The sequence below is a fragment of the Gorilla gorilla genome, chromosome 18 (assembly GCF_029281585.2).
Source record: "Gorilla gorilla gorilla isolate KB3781 chromosome 18, NHGRI_mGorGor1-v2.1_pri, whole genome shotgun sequence".
Lineage (NCBI taxonomy): Eukaryota > Metazoa > Chordata > Mammalia > Primates > Hominidae > Gorilla > Gorilla gorilla.
In genome coordinates, this window is record NC_073242.2 from 87247627 (window position 1) to 87269067 (window position 21441).

At 44.8% G+C, this 21441-nt stretch overlaps 1 protein-coding gene across 2 annotated transcripts; it reads right to left on the reverse strand.

Annotated features, from left to right (window-relative positions):
- Positions 1-1733: 1733 nt before the first annotated feature.
- Positions 1734-17149, reverse strand: CFAP20 (cilia and flagella associated protein 20). Of its 2 annotated transcripts, XM_004057728.5 has the most exons (6): positions 16809-17149; positions 5018-5097; positions 4190-4301; positions 3415-3603; positions 2956-3066; positions 1734-2171 (listed from the first exon to the last, which is right to left on the reverse strand). In XM_004057728.5, exons 1-6 carry the CDS (start codon positions 16890-16892, stop codon positions 2166-2168), a joined length of 582 nt encoding a protein of 193 aa, XP_004057776.1. In that variant the 5' UTR covers positions 16893-17149; the 3' UTR covers positions 1734-2165. The 2 variants fall into 2 exon arrangements, with proteins under 2 accessions (XP_004057776.1, XP_055220390.1); XM_055364415.2 differs by lacking the exon at positions 1734-2171 and having other exon boundaries at positions 3060-3201; positions 16809-16955.
- Positions 17150-21441: the final 4292 nt, after the last annotated feature.

Below are 21441 nucleotides of genomic sequence, written 5' to 3' on the forward strand. Positions count from 1 at the left end.
CAAGCTGGAGTACAGTGGCACGATCTCAGCTCACTGCAACCTCTGCCTCCCAGGTTCAAGCAATTCTCCTGCCTCAGCCTCCCAAGCAGCTGGGATTACAGAAGTGCGCCACCACACCCAGCTAATTTTTTATATTTGGTAGAGACGGGGTTTCACCGTGTTGGCCAGGCTGGTCTCAAACTCCTGACCTCAAGTGATCTGCCTGCCTTGGCCTCCCAAAGTGTTGGGATTACAGGCGTGAGCCACCACGCCTGGCCAAAAACATTGTTTTTTTTAATAGTAGAAGAAAGTATACAAGTGATTAAAAAAAACACAACAAAATCATTCTGCCCAGGTAATCACTGTATTAGTTGTGTGTCCTTCAAGATCATATAGGACACCACCTAATAGGGGGATGCTGATAAGTGCTTTTCTCTGCCCTCAAATTGCTTTCCCCTCAGAAATGTTGCATGTGGTAGAGTTGTATCATATACAGTGCTTAACTTTTGCAAATTCATCTGTGCCTAACCAAAAAAAAGAAAAGAAAAAAAGAAAAAAGCAGGCAATAGTGCCAGTGTCATTCCACTCAACAGGCATCTGCCCAGAATAAGCACAGTGGGAAAAGTGGTGTAAGGTTCCAGTTCCCTCATGCGATTCCAGCGTTTAAAGAAACATTTTTCTGGCCGGGCGCAGTGGCTCACGCCTGTAATCCCAGCACTTTGGGAGGCCGAGGCGGGCAGATCATGAGGTCAGGAGATCAAGACCATCCTGGTTAACACCGTGAAACTCCGTCTCTACTAAAAATAGAAAAAAATTAGCCGGGCGTGGTGGCAGGCGCCTGTAATCCCAGCTACTCAGGAGGCTGAGGCAGGAGAATGGTGTGAACCCAGAAGGAGGAGCTTGCAGTGAGCTGAGATGTTGCCACTGCACTCCAGCCTGGGCGACAGAGTAAGACTCCGTTTCAAAAAAAGAAACATTTTTCTTTAAGTCCCTACATTCAAAGCCAGTAGTACTTCAGCGGGAACTCAAATAGAGAAATGGTGATCTGCTCCAATGCTTTAGGTGCAATTTAGACTATGTCATTCTGTCTTAAGCTCAACCTAGGACCCAACCCCTAGCAAAATGATTCCACTGGTCACATACTATTATTTTTTTCCCATTTAGTCTTTAAAGTTGTTCTGAACCAGTTTATACAGTTGACCCTCGAACAACTCAGAGGTTAGAGGCACCGACCCCCTTATGCAAAAATCTATGTATAACTTTTGACTCTCCCAAAGCTTAACTACTATAGCCTTCTGATAATATAAACAGCCATTCAACACATATTTTGTATGAATTACATACTGTATTTTGTATTCTCACAATAGGGTAGGCTACAGAAAATGTTATTAAGAAAATCATAAAGAAGAGAAAATATATTTACTATTCATTAAGTGGATCATCATAAAGGTCTTCATCATTGTTGTCTTCACATTGATGAGGAGGGGAAGAGGAGGAGGTGGAGGGAGAGGAGGAGGGACTGGTTTGTTGTCTCAGGGGTGGCAGAGGTGGAAGAAAATCCTCATATAAATGGACCCGCACAGTTCAAACCTGTGTTGTTCAAGGGTCAGCTGCATATGTCTTGTTCTTTAGATACTTAATACAAGACATTTCACAGCATGAAATGTATAAGATGTTCAATGGAAATAGTTCTCTTTTCATATCACAAAGGAAACAGAAACATCACCATGAAAAAAAGACAAACTAGGAACAAATTTACAAACCAGGAATATATCATTTTATTCATTTCCAGATTATGAGTATGACACAGCATATACATATATTTAGATAATATATAAAACATAGAATAAACCGCAGGAAGAAATATTGGTCTGGAATTCCTTATGGGCCATCTTTAATTCTGTAAGTTCATGGTAAAGGTATCTCCCCCCACACCGGGGCAGGCGGCGGAATAAGCTCCAGCGTTCACGCGCCACTCACAGGACTGCTTACCCCCACTGCACTTACAATGCAGTCACAGAGTTACGGCATGTTCACCAGTGTCCATGACAAGCAACACCAAGTATAAATAACAGAACTACAGCACAGCAAACTAAGATAAATATGTTTTTGCATCGTCCTCCACATAGTTTCCTTTTAAAAAGAAGAGTCACATCCAGGGTCTATCCCTCGAGTCACAATTCCAGTTATTGCTGAAGGGAAAAAACAGAGAAGTGGCATCAGTTTAAGTTACTAGAAAATAGATGGTCAGTGTCACAGGCCCCCTGCCTCTGGTGACACTTGAGTGGACAGTGACTGTGGAGAATGGACACACATCTGCAGCACACAGGCAGGGAAGCACCCACCCTTGTGTTAGCAGGGACCTATCAGCTGATAATACTTTTGGGCTGATCAAGAGTTAAGATGGGGCTGGGCACGGTGGCTCATGCCTGTAATCCCAGCAGTTTGGGAGGCCGAGGCAGGCGGATCACTTGAGGTCAGGAGTTTGAGACCAGCCTGGCCAACATGGTGAAACCCCATCTCTATAAAAATTAAAAATTAGTTGGGCATGGTGGCGGGCGCCTGTAATCCCAGCTACTCAGGAGCCTGAGGCACAAGAATCCCTTGAACCTGGGAGGCAGAGGTTGCAGTGAGCTGAGATCGTGCCACTGCACTCTAGCCTGGGCAACAGGGCAAGACTCCATCTCAAAAAAAAAAAAAAAAAAAGTTAAGATATTTTCTGAAGTTCTGTGAGCCAGTAGTAGGAAGTGCCTCATCCCCTCTCACCGTGGAGAGGGGAAACAGCAGTAACAGAGTATTTCACAGGAGCATTCCTGATTCAGTGCTGGAAGGAGACCTAAGATCTTGCGATATAAAGGCACCCCAAAGTGTCAACACAGAGAGGCTCTGCAGCTGAATTCTTAGACCAGAGCACCTTCCAGGAACACAGCTCCCCCCACTCACTGGTGGGCCTTCCTCTGGGGAAGACTGGCTTACCTTTGCCTTGTTCTGAACTGGGAGATACAGTTTGAACTCTGCCGGCAGCTCATCTTCTGAGTAGAGTCTGTCTGAGAAGTAAACCCGTCGGATGCGACAATTTGCATGGATCTGTCAAGGCAATGCTTCTTATGAGAGGCGAAATGTGACTGTTCTCCCCCTTTTCCTGAATCTTCTAGAGGCCCTCTTCCAGGACTGGAAACGCGTCATCTCCGGCATCTCCTTGGCTTGTCTTAGGGATGGATTCTGGCAAGAGGGAGGTCTTACTTGCTGCATTCACCTCTATACCTGACCCGACTTCTGAATATTTCCTGGACCTTTGTGAGGCCAAAGCTCCCTGGACAGTGTGGCAACTGAAGCCAGAAACCCACACTGTTCTGCTACGTGGGCCACAAGCCAATACTAGACGCAGTGTGCCCTATCCCCAACCCAGGGCTCTATCTGGGAAAGGAGCAGTACCTGCACTCTGAGGGTCTCGATGTAATTGGTGCCGTATGCTCGCCGTGTGAAGTCTAGCAAGTTGAACTGAATCTGGTTCCAGCCGTCATCCAGCCGCATGGGCATGGTGCAGATGAAGGGTTTGACCCGGGTGGTGCTCTGGTAGTTACTTGCCCGAAAGCGACGACGCACATTCTTGTCATCTAGTACCTGTGAAATACAGAGAAGAAGCATCACACTAGCTCTGTCTTGGAAGAAGCACACAACCTTGTCCAGACAAGGACCTGAATTCCCACAGCTTGCTTTCCCAAGGCTGAGACTTAGAGGAAAATAAACAGACCAGACACAGGTCATACACTGCATGCAGATGGCCCGGAAGTAGCAAGTTTATCTTGTTTGTTGCCAAGACAACACCAGCTGCTTATGACATATAACACAGTCAGCAGGCTCTCAGACCATAGAGTATATAAATGTTCTTCCTTTTGAAAAATCAGAAATACTAAAACAGAACAGCCACCCACTATTAAATAATCACTCCCCAAATGGATACCACGCTAACTCTGACACTTTGAAATTACTAGATTTTCTAGGTGCTGTTTCTTTAAAAACCTGGCATTAAATTTCATTACTAATATCAAATTTACATAACAAAGACTGCACTGGGCTTATACTAGAAGCAGAAAAGAATACATGCAGAAGGATAAAGATACTTTTGTAGGGCCACTTTTTCCCATCAGTTCAAAGGCTATCTCTTTGGTATAGCCAAGAGTGGACACATTCATGTACACATACTTACCTGCACTTCGAAGGTAAAATACTTCTTCAGGTTTTTGATAATCATGACAAGGAAAGGAAGTTTAATTCCCAGCGTCTTCTTGGGGTCTGCAGGGCATGTGATATATGTGGTGCTGTAGAGAGAGGAAATACTAATAAACACACTCCTGGACTCTCTTCCTTTGTGGTATGCACAATAACACACGGTCCAAGAGGATACACTGGAAAGCAGATCTAAAAGATTCAGACACGCCACCCAGTGAATCCCTCAGCCCTAAGTCAGCGGCTGCTTTAACAAACGCTGGACCCAGAAACAAAAGCTTAACACAGGACTAGACAGCAGCAATAAAATATCTGAAAAACAAAGCCAGACAGTGGATCTTAGAAGCTCCTCCAGTGAGAGAAGACCTCAATTCTGGTCCAGGGGAGCCATCGAATGACAGAAAACTAAAACTGAGACCTCTATGGCACTGAAAACCACACTGTCCACCCACTGGATGAGCTGTACAACACTGCCCACTCCCCACCCCAACACACACTTTGGTTAATAATATAGCTAATAGTGACATCGTGCTTACTATGTGCTAAGCAAGGCTTTACATGTTTTATATATATTCATTTATTTACTCCTCGCAATAACCCTATAAGGAAAATGTACTATTATTCTGCCCATTGTATAGATGAGTATGCTAAGGTCTGGGGGATTCAGTAACTTGCCCATGGTAAGCTCTAAGTGGCAGAGATGGACTCACATCCGGCACTCTGACTCCGCAGTCTGTGCTATTAACCTCTATGACGTACTGCCTCCCTAGTATATGATGTCTCTGGGAGAACAGAGGTGGCAACCTACCTTACATTTGTCCCTTCAATCTCTAGCACCAGGGACTGGATGTCATTATCAGTGATTCTTTTGATGTGGCCATTCCGTACCTACAAGAAAGAAAATTCGATTAGTACTGAAATATCCGACAAGGCTGAATAGGACTATTTAAAGAAAACCACGGTAGCCCAAGAGGCGTACAAAGAAATTTGTGACACAGCACACTGAAGCTTATATGTAAGTAAGCCAAGCTATTACCTCTAGACAGGGTCACACCAACCACCAAGGGAATCCCAGGTAACTTGGCAATCCCTAAATCAGGGGAAACCTCTCCCCAAATACATCAACTCAATTTAGATTCAGCTAATATCTACTGAATGCCTACTATGCACCAGGAATATCACACACATTCCTTTCTCACTTAAGCCTCACACAATAAAAACAACAAGGCAGGTGATACTGTTTCCATTTTACAAATGTGGACATTGGCACCCCGGAACTGCAAATGCCAAACCCTAAGTAGGAGACTAAGGATTCAGCAGCCTTTCCACTGCCTCATACTGCCTCGTAGATTTCTTTCTTTCTCTTTCTTTTTTCTTTTTTCTGAGACGGAGTCTCGCCCTGTCACCCAGGCTGGAGTGCAATGGCGCGATCTTGGCTCACCGCAACCTCTGCCTTCCAGGTTCAAGTGATTCTCTTGCCTCAGCCTCCTGAGTAGCTGGGATTATAAGCATGCAGCACCACGCCCAGCTGATTTTTTTTTTTGTATCTTTAGTAGAGACGGGGTTTCACCATGTTGGCCAGGCTGGTCTCGAACTCCTGACCTTCTGATCCACCTGCCTTGGCCTCCCAAAGTGCTGGAATTACAGGCATGGGCCACTGTGCCTGTCCTGCCTTGTATATTTCTTTGGCCAGAAAAGCCAAAGAAAAGCTGAGTGTTACTGAGGAGGGCAGCAACAAAAAGTGAAAGCATTCCTCCCCTGGAGTTATCCTGCTTCATGCTTCCCTATCTGCTTTTCCCTAATTTTCTACTTTTTAAAGCAGGAATTCATTTCCCATCTGTGCCACACACAGATGCCTTCTTTAGCATTTTCAGCCCACACTGACCTCTCTTTTCTCTGATTTGTTTTTCTGGCTCATTTGTCTCGACGACATAATTTAGCACCTCATCCTACATTGTTTTGTATTGTTTGCTGCATATGTAGGAGGTAGATGATGGGGAGGAATCAATACTCAATACAGATTCCTCCTCTCAAAATATTTAGGAAAGAACAATTATCTTCAAGCATTAAACTTTTAAGCAACTAATATGGACAGAACAGAGATATGCAAAGGCACTTTCAAAACAGGGCTGGGGCCAGGCACAGTGGCTCATGCCTGTAATCCCAGCACTTTGGGAGGCTGAGGCAGGAGGATAGCTTGAGCTCAGGAGTTCAAGATCAGCTTGGGCAACACAGTAAGACATTGTTTCTAAAAAAATTAGCCAGGTGTGGTGGCGTGCACCTGTAGTGCGCCTATAGTCCCAACTACTTGGGAGGCTAAGGTGGGAGGATCACTTGAGCCCAGGAGGTCCAGGCTGCAGTGAGCTATGTTTGTGCCACTGCACTCCAGCCTAGATGAGTAGGTGACAGAGCAAGACCCTATCTCAAAAAACAAAACAAAACAAAACCAAAAAAACATGGCTGGGGTCAGGCATGGTGGTTCACGCTTGTAATCCCAGCACTTTGGGAGGCCGAGGTGAGAGAATTGCTTGAGCTCAGGAGTTCAAGACCAGTCTGGACAACATGATGAAACCCCATCTCTACAAAAAATTAGCCAGGTGTAGTGGCACGTGCCTATAGTCTCAGCTCCTCAGGAGGCTGAGGTGGGAGGATAACCTGAGCCTGGGAGGTCGAGGCTGCAGTGAGCCGTGATTGTGCCACTGTACTCAAGCCTGGGCGACAGAGTGAGATCCTGTCTCAAAAATGAACAAACAAACAAAAAAACAAGGCTGGACTATTAGGGCTGAATGGAATAACATATGAAAAAGATCAACTAGGTTTAGAACAGGAGACATCAGAAAGACAAACATATGGTCTTTCTTTGTGGAAAGGGCTGTGTTAGGCTGCCATAATCAATGACTCAATCACACTGACTAAAGCTCCTCTTGTTCACTCATCAGCCTTCTGATTACGATTTGGCTATTAGACTTGCATATGGGGATAAATCAGTGTTGGGTCTGGTAGTTTTATTTTTCAACATAAATTATTAATAATATGTTTCTGTTTTTAGACATTAGTCTCTGTGAGCTCTGTCACTGTGAGTCTGATCCACTCATGGTCTGCCTGGTGTTCTAAAGGTGACATCTGATGTCACTGCCCACCTTTTCCACAACTGCAACCAAGTCTTGTCTCCTTAAAAAAGAATAAGCTCAAGCAAGAGCCAAGACCAGTTATGAAGCATCATTTCTATCTTCGACAATGCTTAGCACAGTGCTAGCCATAAACTAAGCGTTCAAGTATTTGCTGACTTCTGGAATCTGTCACCCTCAGAGTTGGCACATATGAATAGGTTCAAGGAGGGTTTTAAAAATTCCTGGATAACACATCCCCCGTGGACTATTATAGGAAGCCAGAGATGCTGGGGTATATCACAAAGCCCACAGGGCCGCCAGCATGAAGAATGCTTCCACAAATGGGTGCCCATTGTCAGAGACAGAATACTGGGCTAGACGGGACCCCAATCCCTGCCAATGGAGCATTTCTTAGGCTCTCAAGACACAAAACGTCACATTGAAACGATTCTCAAACAAAGCTGGCAATGTTCAATGCCCTCCTGCTTTGAATTCTGGGCCCCTTTCCAAGGAGATTAAGAGCACAAAGGCTTGGGTCTGTGCAGAACACGCCACTACTGCCCACCTCATTCGCCATCTAATGTTCCCAACCTAAGTGGCAATATTCCTCCTATATTTTCTGTGGAAAACCAGGCAGATTCAGTGAAGAAGGAATTAATGAAGAAATCATGTCCAACTAATGCGAGCAGCCCTACTGATAAGAGCTGGCAGTATTCCAACAAGATGCAAACACTACTTTTATAACACACCACTAATTATTCTCAATAACATAACCATTCTCTAAAACGGGACAAACTGCAAAGATCAAATAGACAGTTAAATTGACAGGATTAAGAAGTAACTTGGGCCTGAAAACTGCTATTGCTAAAAAGCAACATGTTGCTATTGATCCACCCTTATTTAAAGCACGCCCTCAAATTTCACATCCCTCAAGCTCTCTCTGGCCAGAGTCAACAAGAGGCCTCCCTCAGTTCCAGAAAGACCAGCCAGATCTCACAGGGAGAAAATGTTAGGGAATCTGCCTTCTGCCCATCTCAAAGTTTACGACTTCCCTGGAACTCCAGCAGATATGACCTATTCAGGTCTCTACAGAAGAAAACAAAGCCGTACAATGCACACAGAAGCCAATGCAGGCTGGAAGCTGGATAGACTGTAGTATTCCTGCACTTCTGCCCAGAGGCAAGCTAACTTTTAGTTGGATTTTCAATAAATTACTAAAGAGATTTCTTTTTCTCCCAGTGTTACTAGATAACAAACACACTCACAAATTTAAGTTTTACAAAATGAATGAATGTATTCCACAAAACAAGGGAACTTGGAGGGGTCAAGGCAACTTTGTTGAAGGAATGCCCATCAGTCTCTCTAGATTTTGAACCTGGCTGGTGGTAAGACAAACTAAACAGAGCTTTTCCCCAAGAGACTGTTTAACCCTCAATGAAGAAAAACACAAGTATCTCCATGTGACAAGTCTCCAGAGGTTTGAAATCAAATTAAGTGGATTTGTTAGTGAATTGTGATTTTTTTCCTGTATTAAGTTTAAAGGGCTGCAAATACAAACTCACTGGAAAACAGTAGCATGGAGGTGGTAAGGGCGATCAATCAGATATGTGCATTAGAGGGTAATTTCCCAAAGACTCTTCTCTAGGTTCTAAAACTAGGATCAAAGGGGAGAGGCGACAGGCAATTTGGGGCAAAGGCTCCCCACCACCCTGGCCATGTGGCTGTCATTGCCTAATATTATAAAGGTCTTCCAGGAAAGCAACCCTCTCCTAAAACCAGCTTCTGACAACAGCATACAGGAAGATACATGTCTCAGAAAGTATCAACGTCCTTTCCTTAGCTCCTTCCAGTTCAGAGGTCACTGCGCAGGCGTGGCTTTGGGATGAAGATAAAATGAACTGCTCAGCATTTATTGCTCATGGCGGAAGGAGGTTTTAACATGTTCTGTCCCTCTCTAGATCACAAAGAGCCGACTGTTTTTGATTTGTTAATTCTTTTTCATTCATGACACATTCCCACTATCAAAGTGTGGCCTATGAGTGCTTTATTCCTCAAAAAAAAAAAAAAAAAATCTAAAGCCAATATTGTTTTATTTCATTAATTTCCCCTCCCCTGCCCATGAGCTGGAGATACTCAAAGAGCTTCAGAACCCAGTTACTGGCAATTACAGATCATAATGGTTCTCTGCCTCTGCAGACAACAGAGGTGACCAAAGCTTCAGGCCAGTCTTACAATCACTCTCCCAGGCTTTCCATGGTTGCTAGGGCAACTAATAAAGAACACCGATTTCTCTCCCTCCCCGCAATGTAAGCCTCAGGGAGGTGGGTCAAGCTGAGGGAAAAAAAAAATACTACTACTGGGATAGGGAGGGAGCTGGTGGATGCTGTATATTTCTATGACTGCTTTAAAAATAAATGAGTTGTATCCATTCCCTCCCCCAACTTTCATTTTTCTGGCCCCACCCACTCAGCCTGGCAGGCAGCTGAACCCTCAGCCATCTGGCATCCTAGCTTTAATGACACATGCTCTAATTTACATTAAACCATTAGAGCTGTCCATTTCAGCAGGAAAGTTCCTGCACTGGGTTAAGGGCTGGGTTCCCAGACAGAAATTAGGCAGAGGGAGACCCCTGTGGGGAGAACTGGGCATAGCTCCGACTCAGACTCCCAGGCTCCAAGGGTCAAAGGCTTCACTCCCTTCGCTGTACTTGACAGGGGCTATCCAGACAGCAGACAAGCAACTCTGGGCATACACCAACAACCCCTAAGTTAGCGTAAGGACAATTATGTGCACAGCTAAGAAAAGGCAAGTGTAATTAAAACCCATGTCTTTGGACGGGCGCGGTGGCTCACGCCTGTAATCCCAGCACTTTTGGAGGCTGAGGTGGGCGGATCACCTGAGATCAGGAGTTTGAGACCAGCCTGGGCAACATGTGAAACCCCATCTCTACTAAAAATACAAAAAAATTAGCTGGGCGTGGTAGCGCATGCCTGTAATCCCAGCTACTCAGGAGGCTGAGGCAGGAGAATTGCTTGAATCCAGAAAGAGGAGGTTGCAGTAAGCTGAGATTGTGCCACTGCACTCCAGCCTGGGTGACAGAGCGAGACTCTGTTTCAAAAAAAAAGAAAAACAAAACCAAAAAACCATGTCTTCGTTCAATCACAGTAAAACCTGACTCAGAATAATGAAGAACATTCTCCAAGTCAGAAAAAAAGTTTTACCACCTTTATGTCCAAATACACTAAATTCTACTACTGAAAACAGCACCAATTTAATTTTTATCAACAAGGCGTGCTAACTAAAAACTAGAATGTAGGAAATTTTTTCTGAAGAGAGACTTTATTTTTAAAATTAGAACAGGACATGGGAATCTAACACTATCCAGCAACAACAGCAGAAGACTCTGGTCTAATATTTAGTCTTGGAGTAGGGGAGAAACAGCAGCAGCTGAGAGAAAGACAGGGTGACAGGAAAGACAGACAAAGGCGTTTTCATGAATTAATGCAATCTCATCTCATGTACTTTTAGGATACTATCTTGTTTTTTTTGAGACAAAGTTTTGCTTTTGTTGCCCAGGCTGGAGTGCAATGGCACCATCTCGGCTCACCGCAACCTCCACCTCCCGGGTTCAAGTGATTCTCCTGCCTCAGCCTCCCGAGTAGCTGGGATTACAGGCATGTGCCACCATGCCCGGCTAACTTTTGTATTTTTAGTAGAGACGGGATTTCTTCATGTTGGTCAGGCTGGTCTTGAACTCCTGACCTCAGCCCGCCTTGGCCTCCCAAAGTGCTGGGATTACAGGCGTGAGCCACTGCGCCCGGCCAGGATACTACCATTAAGACCGAAAATTGGCTGGGCGCAGTGGCTCACGCCTGTAAGCCCAACACTTTGGGAGGCCAAGGCAGGCGGATCACGAGGTCAGGAGATCGAGACCATCCTGGCTAACACGGTGAAAACCCATCTTTACTAAAAATGCAAAAAATTAGCCGGGTGTGGTGGCGGGCGCCTGTAGTCCCAGCTACTCCGGAGGCTGAGGCAGGAGAATGGCGTGAACCCAGGAGGTGGAGCCTGCAGTGAGCCGAGATTGCGCCACTGCACTCCAGCCTGGGGGACAGAGCGAGACTCTGTCTCAAAAAAAAAAAAAAGACTGAAAATTATAGCATGTTTTACACAAGTGGGAACAGAACCTCCTGGTATTTTCCTTACAACCAGAAGTAATGTTTACATTAAACGTAAGAGTCTTTTAATAAATATAAGATTTGCTGGTCCCAGATGTCAAGGTAACATTAAAGAAACCCCTAATTTCTTCTAAGCTGTTGGTTTAGAAACTTACAAAAGCTTCTATCAGGAAACTGTATAGCCAGGAATACAGACCTTAAGAAGCTAATAATGTCAAGTGTGATAAGAAAGAAGTAAATTAACTTACCCTGAAGAGTCAAGGAAGGTCACTCTGAGAAAGGCCTTTGAACTGTGACTGGAGCCTAATGAAAAGATGGGAGTGAGGCTTGTGGGGTGGTGAGGGGCAGCGCCCAGCAGAAGGACCAGGAAGTGCAAAAGCTTGAAGGTGAGAGAACAGGACTTCCTTCAATTCAGTAGGAGGCTACTAAGAGGGGGAACCGGGTGAAGTGAGTCCCGCCTGGAGAACGAGTGAAGCAGGTGCCAGAGCATGGGTTATGTGGCCTTAGAGCCACATTAAGGGCTTAGGGCTGGGCGAGCCATGGTGCAACAACTAAATTCTTCTCATTTCAGAAGTCTGGTTTTACAGTACTTCCTATTCCTAGAAATCTGGATGGTGGGCTAGGTTCAAACATCTTATTTTAGTTTTGAGCAAATTCCTCAGTCCCTGCCATATTTAATACTAATGTCATTACTTATAAAGTACTAACTACAGTCATGCATTGCTTAAGGATGGGATTACGTTCTGAGAAATGCCTCATTAGGCAGTTCCATGGGTGTGTGAATATCAGAGTGTACTTACACAAACTTGGACAGTACAACATCCTACACACCTGGGCCATATGGTATAGCCTATTGCCCCTAGGCTACAATCTGTACAGCATACTACTGTACTGAATACTGTAGGCAACTGTAACATAATGGTAAGTATTTGTGTGTCTAAACATAGAAAAGGTACAGTACTGTATAAACGATAAAAAGTGACACGACTGGATAGGGCACTGGCCATGAGTGGAGCACGCAGGACTGGAAGCTGCTCTGGGTTGAGTCAGTGAGTGAGTGGTGAGTGAATGTGAAGGCCTAGGACATTACTGAACACTTTGTAAACACAATACACTTATGCTACAATACATTTATTTTATTTAGTTATTTAGTTAGTGCTGGGATTACAGGCATGAGCCACTGTGCCTGGCCAGACTACACTAAATTTATTAAAAATATTTTTCTTTCATCAATAATAAATTAACCTTGGCTTACTGGAACTTTTTTACTTTATAAACTTTAAAAATTTTAAAAACTTTTAGACTATTTTGTAATAACACTTAGCTTAAAACACAATGTTCAACTGCACAAAAATATTTTCTTTCTATATGTCTTTATTCCATAAGGTTTTTCCTATTTCTTTTTTTAACTTTTTAAACTTTTTTGTTAAAAACTAAGACACAAACACACACACGAGCCCAGGCCCGCACAGGGTCAGGATCATTAACATCAATCACAGTCTCCACCTCCACATGCTGTCCCACTGGAATGTCTGTAGGAGCAATAACGCACATGGCGCTGTCATCTCCTATGACAACACTGCCTTCTTCTGAAATATCTCCTGAAGGACCTGCCTAAGGTTATTTTACAGTAAACTTTTTGTTCTTGTCGTTAAGTAGGAGTACATTCTAAAATTATGATAAGGCCAGGCACGGGAACTCATGCTTGTAATTCTAGCACTTTGGGAGGCTGAGGCAGGAGGACTCCTTGAGCACAGGAATTCAAGACCAGCCTGGGCAACATGGAGAAACCCCGTCTCTACAAAAATACAAAAATTAGTGAGGTGTGGTGGTGAGGGCCTGTAGTCCCAGCTACTTGGGAGGTTGAGGTGGGAGGATTGCTTGAGCCCAGGAGATGGAGACTGCAGTGAGCCCTGATTGCACTACTGCATTCCAGCCTGGGCAACAGCAAGACCTTGTCTCAGAAAACTAAAATACAATAAAATAATGATAAAGAGTACAGTAAATACATAAGCCAGTAACATAGTCATTTATCATCAAGTGTTAGGCACTGAACATCATTGTATATGCTATACTTTTACATGACTGGCAGTGCAGTAGGTTGGTTTACACCTACTCACAAACACGAGTAATGCATTTGACTTAACGAACAACTATTATGTCACTAAGCGACAGGAATTTTTCAGCTCCATGATAATCTTATGGCACCACTGTCATGTGTAAGGTCTGTCGTTGACTGAAACGCCATCATGTGGTGCATGACTGCATATACTGTAACTCTGTTGCTAAGGACTTTATATACAGCTTCACTGAATCTTCATAACCGTGAGAAATAGATGAGAAAACTGAATGGTTAAGGACATAGCTAAGATCACACAACTGGAACACAGCACAGCCAGGATGCAAATCCAAGGTGTCTGACCACGCCCTAGCATTGAGGTTTTTCGGTAAGGTACTGTTCTTCTGCTTAAGGAACCTGCAGTCCAGTGGACGATCTACAATAGAAAACCGCCAGCCACAGGCACACCCATGAGGCTTAACTCAAGTTCTCAATGAAAAGTATGTTTAAGTTGAGACTGGAAGGATGAGATGGAGGGGAGGGGCTGTGAGCTTCAGAGAGTCAAATAAATTGCCGGTGTGACAAACACTAACGAACAAGCCATCTTCACAAAAGGAAAGCTTGCAAATTCACTGGTACTGTGAATACAGCGTTCACCTCTATGCAGACAGAGCCTAAACAAAAGTCAAACCAAATTTCTCAAGATTCTTCATAGAAACCGAACAGAAATTCTCTCTATATATACTCAGGAAAGAAAACAGTAAAGTTTTCTGAAATAAAAATAACTATAAATAGGTACCACAGTCAATATATACCTACTGGCAAAAGTCAAGGTCATGTCTAGCTAAATGTAGACAGTCCTCACCTCCCCACAAACTCTGTCCTTATTACAACTTTGCCTTAGTCCCTAGCAGCAGGAAAAATGTTTTCTCTATCTTCCCAAGTCTACACAAAGCCTGTCACTCAGCTGTCGCTCAATAAATCTTTGATAAGTACATCAATTCCCAGTGTTCCCCCTACTGGATTGAATTTCCAGCACTTTATGCAGACTTATAGCTGAGAAAAAGCACACACGACAAAGCTGAGGGATACGGCCCCAAACTTTCCTTTTTCTTCTCTTTCTTTCCCTTGCCCCAAGAGGGTAAAAATCCTCAATTCTAAATATTTTTCAATTGAGTCTAAATAAGAAGAGTTAGAAACACAAAATTAGCTTTTACCATTGTGAAGATTTTGCTTGAAATGAGTGTTCTAAAGGTTTCGCCAAAATGTCTGTTTAATTTACTCCAAGTAACCGTGCCAATCGATTTAACAATGTTTTCACACGTGTTTATGTCATTAGGGTACCATCCGACCTCCAGTGGCGTTGTTAAGGGACACAGTGCACCATGGTTACTATGCTTTTATATTCTTGGGTAAACATGTTGACTATTCAAAAAGCCGCATTTGAAAAATAAAACACAGCACACAAGATCAAGCCCAGAAGGGTTAAAATGGAAAACTGATACAAGTTTCGTAACAGAAATTCTGAGGCCTCCCTGCTACTGGGATTCTTTCAGCTTTAGTAAGTTCTCTATCTGCTCTGAAAACCTCTCCTCCTAGGTCAAGTCCCATTCTCGATTTCAATTGCCTTATACTGACACTTTGTTACAATTCAGTTTCCAAATTCCACTGGCACAGAGGGCCCCCCTCTCTTCATGCCTTCTGACAGCCCATAACTGAGTCAAGTGACAGCTGGGAAGCCAACCTCCTTACAGAGTTCCCAGGCACCCTGGGCTCTCTTTGTACAGATGCAATTTACAGTTTACAATGCTTTATTCCAGTGTGAAAAAATACATGAAACTAAAAACCTCAGTAACACAGCAACGTTAAGGAACTGCTTTCCTGTACTCTGGCACTAGCTCTAGCTTGTGGATAGAATCATCTGAAAGAGAAGAGATGGGCAGATTTTACATACACAAAGGCCCAACTTCATTATATTCAGATTTTTCAACTATATTATGAAAGTAACACTATGGACACACCATCCTAAAAGCTGCCCTCAGAACGCAGAGTTCCCTAGTGGTGACAGGCAGAAAGCTGCTCATGTTCTCTCCCAACTTTATGTGGCCCTCATAAAGAGCTCTCATGTGTGGATAAGGGAATACAGAGACGTGTTCCAAGATAAAATTCAAAATTCTTGGCTTCATTACCAATAAATCCTACTGAGATTATTCCACATGCATCTCTCTAAAAAGCAGCATTTGGCATACCCACACTCGCCATTCTCCCAGAGAGCAGTACTAAGAATATGACTTAAATTCCACATTGGAGTGCCTCCCGTAACTTATATTCAAGAAATAGTACAGCTGATTGCCTGGGAATTTGCATGAAGAACGAAATACCAAAGTAATAAAATGCAGACCAATTCACAGACAGCTAGATCTTTCTTCACATCTGCAAAAAATAGATTCATCATCTCGTGGGGCCAAACACAGTATCATCTAGTGGATGCCTGAATAAAGATGAGGCCTGTACTCGGCTCTGAGTTTATTAATCCAAACAAGACTTTGACTGTCAGCATTCTGCAGTTTTCCTGATGGAGAAATCAGGCACCGAGGGCATAGTACAGGCAAGTCACAGTGAGTGTGGAGGAGGTGCCAAGGGCCACTGAATTCTGACTTATTTGGGATCAGTGGGAGGAAGGGAGCAAATGAATGCAATTTAAACATCACTGGCTTGGCCGGAGTCTTTCTGTCTGCGCCTCTGTAAGGGTGCCTGAACAAAGGCTCTGTGTCTAGTGCCCAGCACCGTGCCTGGCACAAAAACGGATATCAGTAAATATTTGGAATCCGTGAATAGCAGGTCCTTTCATCTTTACATCCCCAAAGCTCCCTCAAATAAGTTCGTGCATTTCATGCTACAAGATGGGCACCATCAACCCCATTATATTGGTGGGGAAACAGTGGCTCAAAAGAATGGACTGACCGACCAAGTCAAGACAGCAGCGAGGGTCGCGGTCCTAACCACACCACAGCTGCAGGACACTTAGATCTCAGCCACGCCCACCCACATGCACCGCCCCCCCCCCCCTCCGCTGCTTACACGACGCCCCCACCTCGCGCCCCAGTCCCGCCAAGCTGGGGACAAGGCACAGCAGCGTCCTCTCGGCCTCTCCCAGGCCCCAATTCGACACAACCATTCCCCGTCCCCAGCCCCCGGACGAGGAGGGGGTGCAGCCCCTCCACCCCGCCCCGTCGCCGCCCCTAGCCCGACCTTTTTGTCCCAGATTTGCAGAGGCTTGCTGCCGATGCTGTAGAGGATGGAGAGGAAGCCGCTCTGGAACGTGTTTTTGAACATCTCGCCGGCGGCCTTCTCCTAAGCCGCCCCCGGAGCCGACCTAGGCCCCGGAGTAGATACAGGCACCGAGCGTCGAAGACACAGCAGCAGGCCGGCCCTGTTCCGAAGAAGGGTGGTTGAGCTCCTGGCCTCCGGATCTGCAGCCACTGATGGCCGGACTCGGACGCGGGAACGCTAAGTCCGCGATCTTCAGCTCCTAAGCTGCGAGCTCAGAACGGAAACCACAGCAACTACCGCCCGCCCCGCGGTATTTCCCCGCCTTCAATGAAGGCGGAGGGCCACCCGTTGCTTAAAATGAATCCCTCCGCCCATCTGAGCCCGCCCCCCGGGAGCGCGGGGCCCAATCCCGTTACAAGGACCACGGACTTCTGTTTCGTTCCGCCTGTAAGTCCCGCCTGGTCCCGCCTCCTCCTGAAAAGAGCTCAGTTGTCGCGGAACTATTTTTCTTGCAGTCGTCCCAGAGATGCCTTTGGAAAAGCGGAAGGGCACGGAGGGTTCTGGAGTTTGTTGCTGGCACCTGCGTGGTGTCATGGGAACGTGGCGGGGCGGTGAGTGACGTGAGGGGGCGTGACGGCCAGGCCGGGAGTAGTTGCCCGCGCGGGAGAACAGGGGCTGCGCAGGGAAAGCGGCTTTGAAAAAGAGCTTCTTGGCGTCGGGCGGACGCGCAACAAATGCTTGTCGACCAAGTACAGGATAAGGTTGAAGGGAACTAACCAATATTCAGCGCTAACTGTGATAAGCGCCTAATATACATCCCTGCCTGTCATTATTCACATTGTGGCATGCAGTCAAAGCGACACTCTGAGGAAAATGTATCGCCTTAAATACATTGATTAGAAAATAAGAAAGCCCGAACATTATTAGGCCGGGCGCGGTGGCTCACGGCCGAAATCCCAGCACTTTGGGAGGCCGAGGCAGGCGGATCGCTTGAGTCCAGGAGTTCAAGACCAGCCTGGGCAAAAAAGCGAGACCCTTCCTCTACAAAAAAATACAAAAATTAGCCGGGCGTGGTGGCGCGCGCCTGTAATCCCAGCTACTTGGGGGGCTGAGGTGGGATGATCCCTTGAGCCCGGGAGGAGGAGGCTGCAGTGAGCCGAGACCACGCCACTGCACTCCAGCCTGGGCGACAGAGGGAAACCCGGTCTCAAATAAATAAATAAATAATCCTGAACATTAAGATAAAGGCAGAAATTCATAAACAAAATTAAGAAAGTTGATTTGAACCAACAGCTGATTTTTATTTTATTATTTATTTGTTTATTTATTTTTGAGACAGGATCTCGCTCTGTCACCTAGGCTGGAGTGCAGTGGCGCGATCATGGCTCACTGCAGCCTCGACCTCCCCTGCTCAGCCTATCCTTCCACCCAGTCTCCAGAGTAGCTGACTACAAGCGTGGGCTACCATGCCTGCCTAATTTTTTGGTTTTGTAGAGACAGGGTTGCACTATGTTGCTCAGGCTGGTCTCAAACTCAGGCTGGTCTACACTCCAGCCTGGGCAACACAGTCTCTGAAAAATAAAAATAAAAATTAATACGGCTGGGCGCAGTGGCTCACGCCTGCAATCCCAGCACTTTGGGAGGCTGAGGCAGGTGGACCATGAGGTCAAGAGATCGAGACCATTCTGGCTAACACGGTGAAACCCCGTCTCTACTAAAAATACAAAAAATTAGCCAGGCGTGGTGGCGGGCGCCTGTAGTCCTAGCTACTCGGGAGGCTGAGGCAGGAGAATGGCGTGAACCCATGAGGCAGAGCTGGCAGTGAGCTGAGATCACGCCACTGCACTCCAGCCTGGGTGACAGTGAGACTCCGTCTCAAAATAAATAAATTAATAAATTAATACCTAGAATATTTTAGAAAACACATAAAGTAAGCTACATTTTGAGTGTAAGGGAAATCTCAAATGTTGACACAGTCACTGAGCATCTACCTAAATATTGTATTTTTTGCCTAGGCCTGTGCTGGGTGGTATGGCTAATAGAAAAGGAGTCTGTAGCTAATATCATCATTATTAGCAGTTTTTGTCCATTATAGCAGTAAGTTGAACATTTACTATGTGTCAGGCACTATATATTAACACCTTAGCATGTATTAACTCATTCAGTCCTCACATCAGCCCCCTAAATAATCCAGCCAGAATTTCTGGACATAGTGAGAAAATATATGAATCTTATTACTGTAGAAAGTCAAAAACTTTTTATATGAAACTGTCATTTTTGGATGATTTCTGGAGAGGCTACACCTTAGACTGATGAACAATGTATCCCTTGATTTTTATTAAATTCTTAAAAATATCTTAGGCAAAAATTCCAGTTAAGAAAAGCAGACATATTAAAGAAAGAATTGACTATAGAAGAGTTATTATGATGATTATTCAGATGCTACACACAACTTTACCCCCTTGAAAATCTGTATGAGATAAATTATTTTCTAGGAAAAAAGTGACCAATTTTGCAAGGTCTAGAACTAGAAAACCAAATAAACAATAATCATAGAGGAAAATAAAGGTTGTGATTGCTCCCCTTCAGAAAGGTTCTGAGTCTAATTACTTTATGTGAGTTTACTTTTTTTTCCTTTTCTTTTCTCTCTTCTTTTTTTTTTTTTTTTTTTTTGAGACAGAGTCTCATACTGTCGCCCGGGCTGGAGTGCAATGGAGCGATCTTGGCTCACTGCAACCTCTGCTTCCTGGGTTCAAGCAATTCTCCTGCCTCTGCCTCCTGAGTAGTTGGGACTACAGGTGCCCACCACCATGCCCAGCTAATTTTTTGTATTTTTAGTAGAGACGGGGTTTCACTATGTTGGCCAGGCTGGTCTCGAACTCCTGACCTTGTGATCCTCCATCTCCCAAAGAGCTGGTATTACAGGCATGAGCCACCGCGGCCGGCCAAGTTTACTTTTTTCTGATTAATGTAATGTAATATTAAGTTCATTGAGGAAACTGTGCAAAATAACATTATGATCACTCATAATGCCATTATTCAGAAATAATTGTGTACTTTTGTGTATTGTCTGTTCATGTCTTCCTGTCTTGCCATCCTCACCTATCCATTTGACTTAATTCATTCTCCTTCCTCATCCAATTGTTTAAAAATACATACAGACATTCATGGAAGTTTTGTTTTAAGATAGACACAGCCAGGCGCAGTGGCGGCACCTGTAAGTCTAACTGGGAGGCTGAGGCAGGAGGATCGCCTGAGCCTGGGAAGTTGAGACCAGCCTGGGCAACATAGTGGGACTTGTCTCAAAAAAGTAAGATAAAATAAAAATAAGCAGCACACATTTTACAAAGAAAAAAAAAAAAAACCGGCCGGGCACAGTGTCTCATGCCTGCAATCCCAGCACTTTGGGAGGCTGAGGTGGGTGGATCATTTGAGGTCAGGAGTTTGAGACCAGCCTGGTCAACATGGTGAAACCCCACCTCTACTAAAAATACAAAAATTAGCCAGGTGTGGTGGTGGGCACCTGTAGTCCCAGCTTCTAGGGAGACCGAGGCAGGAGAATCACTTGAACCTGAGAAGTGGAGGTTGCAGTGAGCCGAGATCATGCCACTGCACTCCAGCCTGGGTGACAGAGCAAGACTCTGACTCAAAAAAAAAAAAAAAAAAAAAAGCCAGGCACAGGGCTCACTTGTAGTCCTAGCTACTGGGGAGGCTGAAGCAGGAGGATCCCATGAACCTAGGAGGTAGAGGCTGCAGTGCTGCTATAATGGAGATGGCGAATAGCTACTGCACTCTAGCCCATCTCTAATATTTATATATGTATAAAGATACAATAGACACATACTGAGCACATTCTTTAGCACTGTGGCTTTTAAGATCCATCCATTGTACCAGTGTGCATCTAGTCCATTGCTTGTAACTGCTGCTCAGTTTTCCAGGTGTGCCCCAACCACATTTTATTTGTCCATGCCTGCAGTAATGGACATCCTTATACCTGTCCTCTTAAGGACCTATATGAGAATTTTCTTTCTCTCTTTCTCTCTCTCTCTCTCTCTCTTTCTTTCTTTCGACAGAGTTTCACTCTTGTTGCCCAGGCTGGAGTGCAAGGTGCAATGGCGCAATCTTGGCTCACTGCAACCTTCACCTCCTGGGTTCAAGCGATTATCCTGCTTCAGCCTCCAGAGTAGCTGGGATTACAGGCGTATGCCACCGCACCCAGCTAATTTTATATTTTTAGTAGAGATGGGGTTTCTCTATATTGATCAGACTCGAACTCCTGACCTCAGGTAATTCACCCATCTTGGCCTCCCAAAGCGCTGGGATTACAGGTGTGAGCCACCGCGCCTGGCCGAGAATTTCTTTTGCATACACATGCAGTAACAGAATTTCTAGGTATTCATCTATGCATATACAATGTGTAATGTGACTAAATGGCTCTCCAAAATAGTGTACCCATTTACACTCACATTAGCAATGCGTGAGGATCTCTGCAGTCACATCCAACCACCAATAATGGATGTTATTTCACTTTCTGAACTTTGCCAGTCTGATAGGTATACAATGACAATTCATTTTATTTATCATTTGTCTGATTACTAACATGCTGGCTTAT

What these genes read in the sequence shown, in the direction of transcription:
- CFAP20 (XM_004057728.5), bottom strand. Translation starts at nt 16,892, where the DNA reads ATGTTCAAAAACACGTTCCAGAGCGGCTTCCTCTCCATCCTCTACAGC. An exon ending in TGCAAATCTGGGACAAAAAG is followed by an intron (nt 5,098 to 16,808) that starts GTCGGGCTAGGG and finishes TCTTTCTTGTAG; the next exon opens with GTACGGAATGGCCACATCAA. An exon ending in ATTGAAGGGACAAATGTAAG is followed by an intron (nt 4,302 to 5,017) that starts GTAGGTTGCCAC and finishes CTCTCTCTACAG; the next exon opens with CACCACATATATCACATGCC.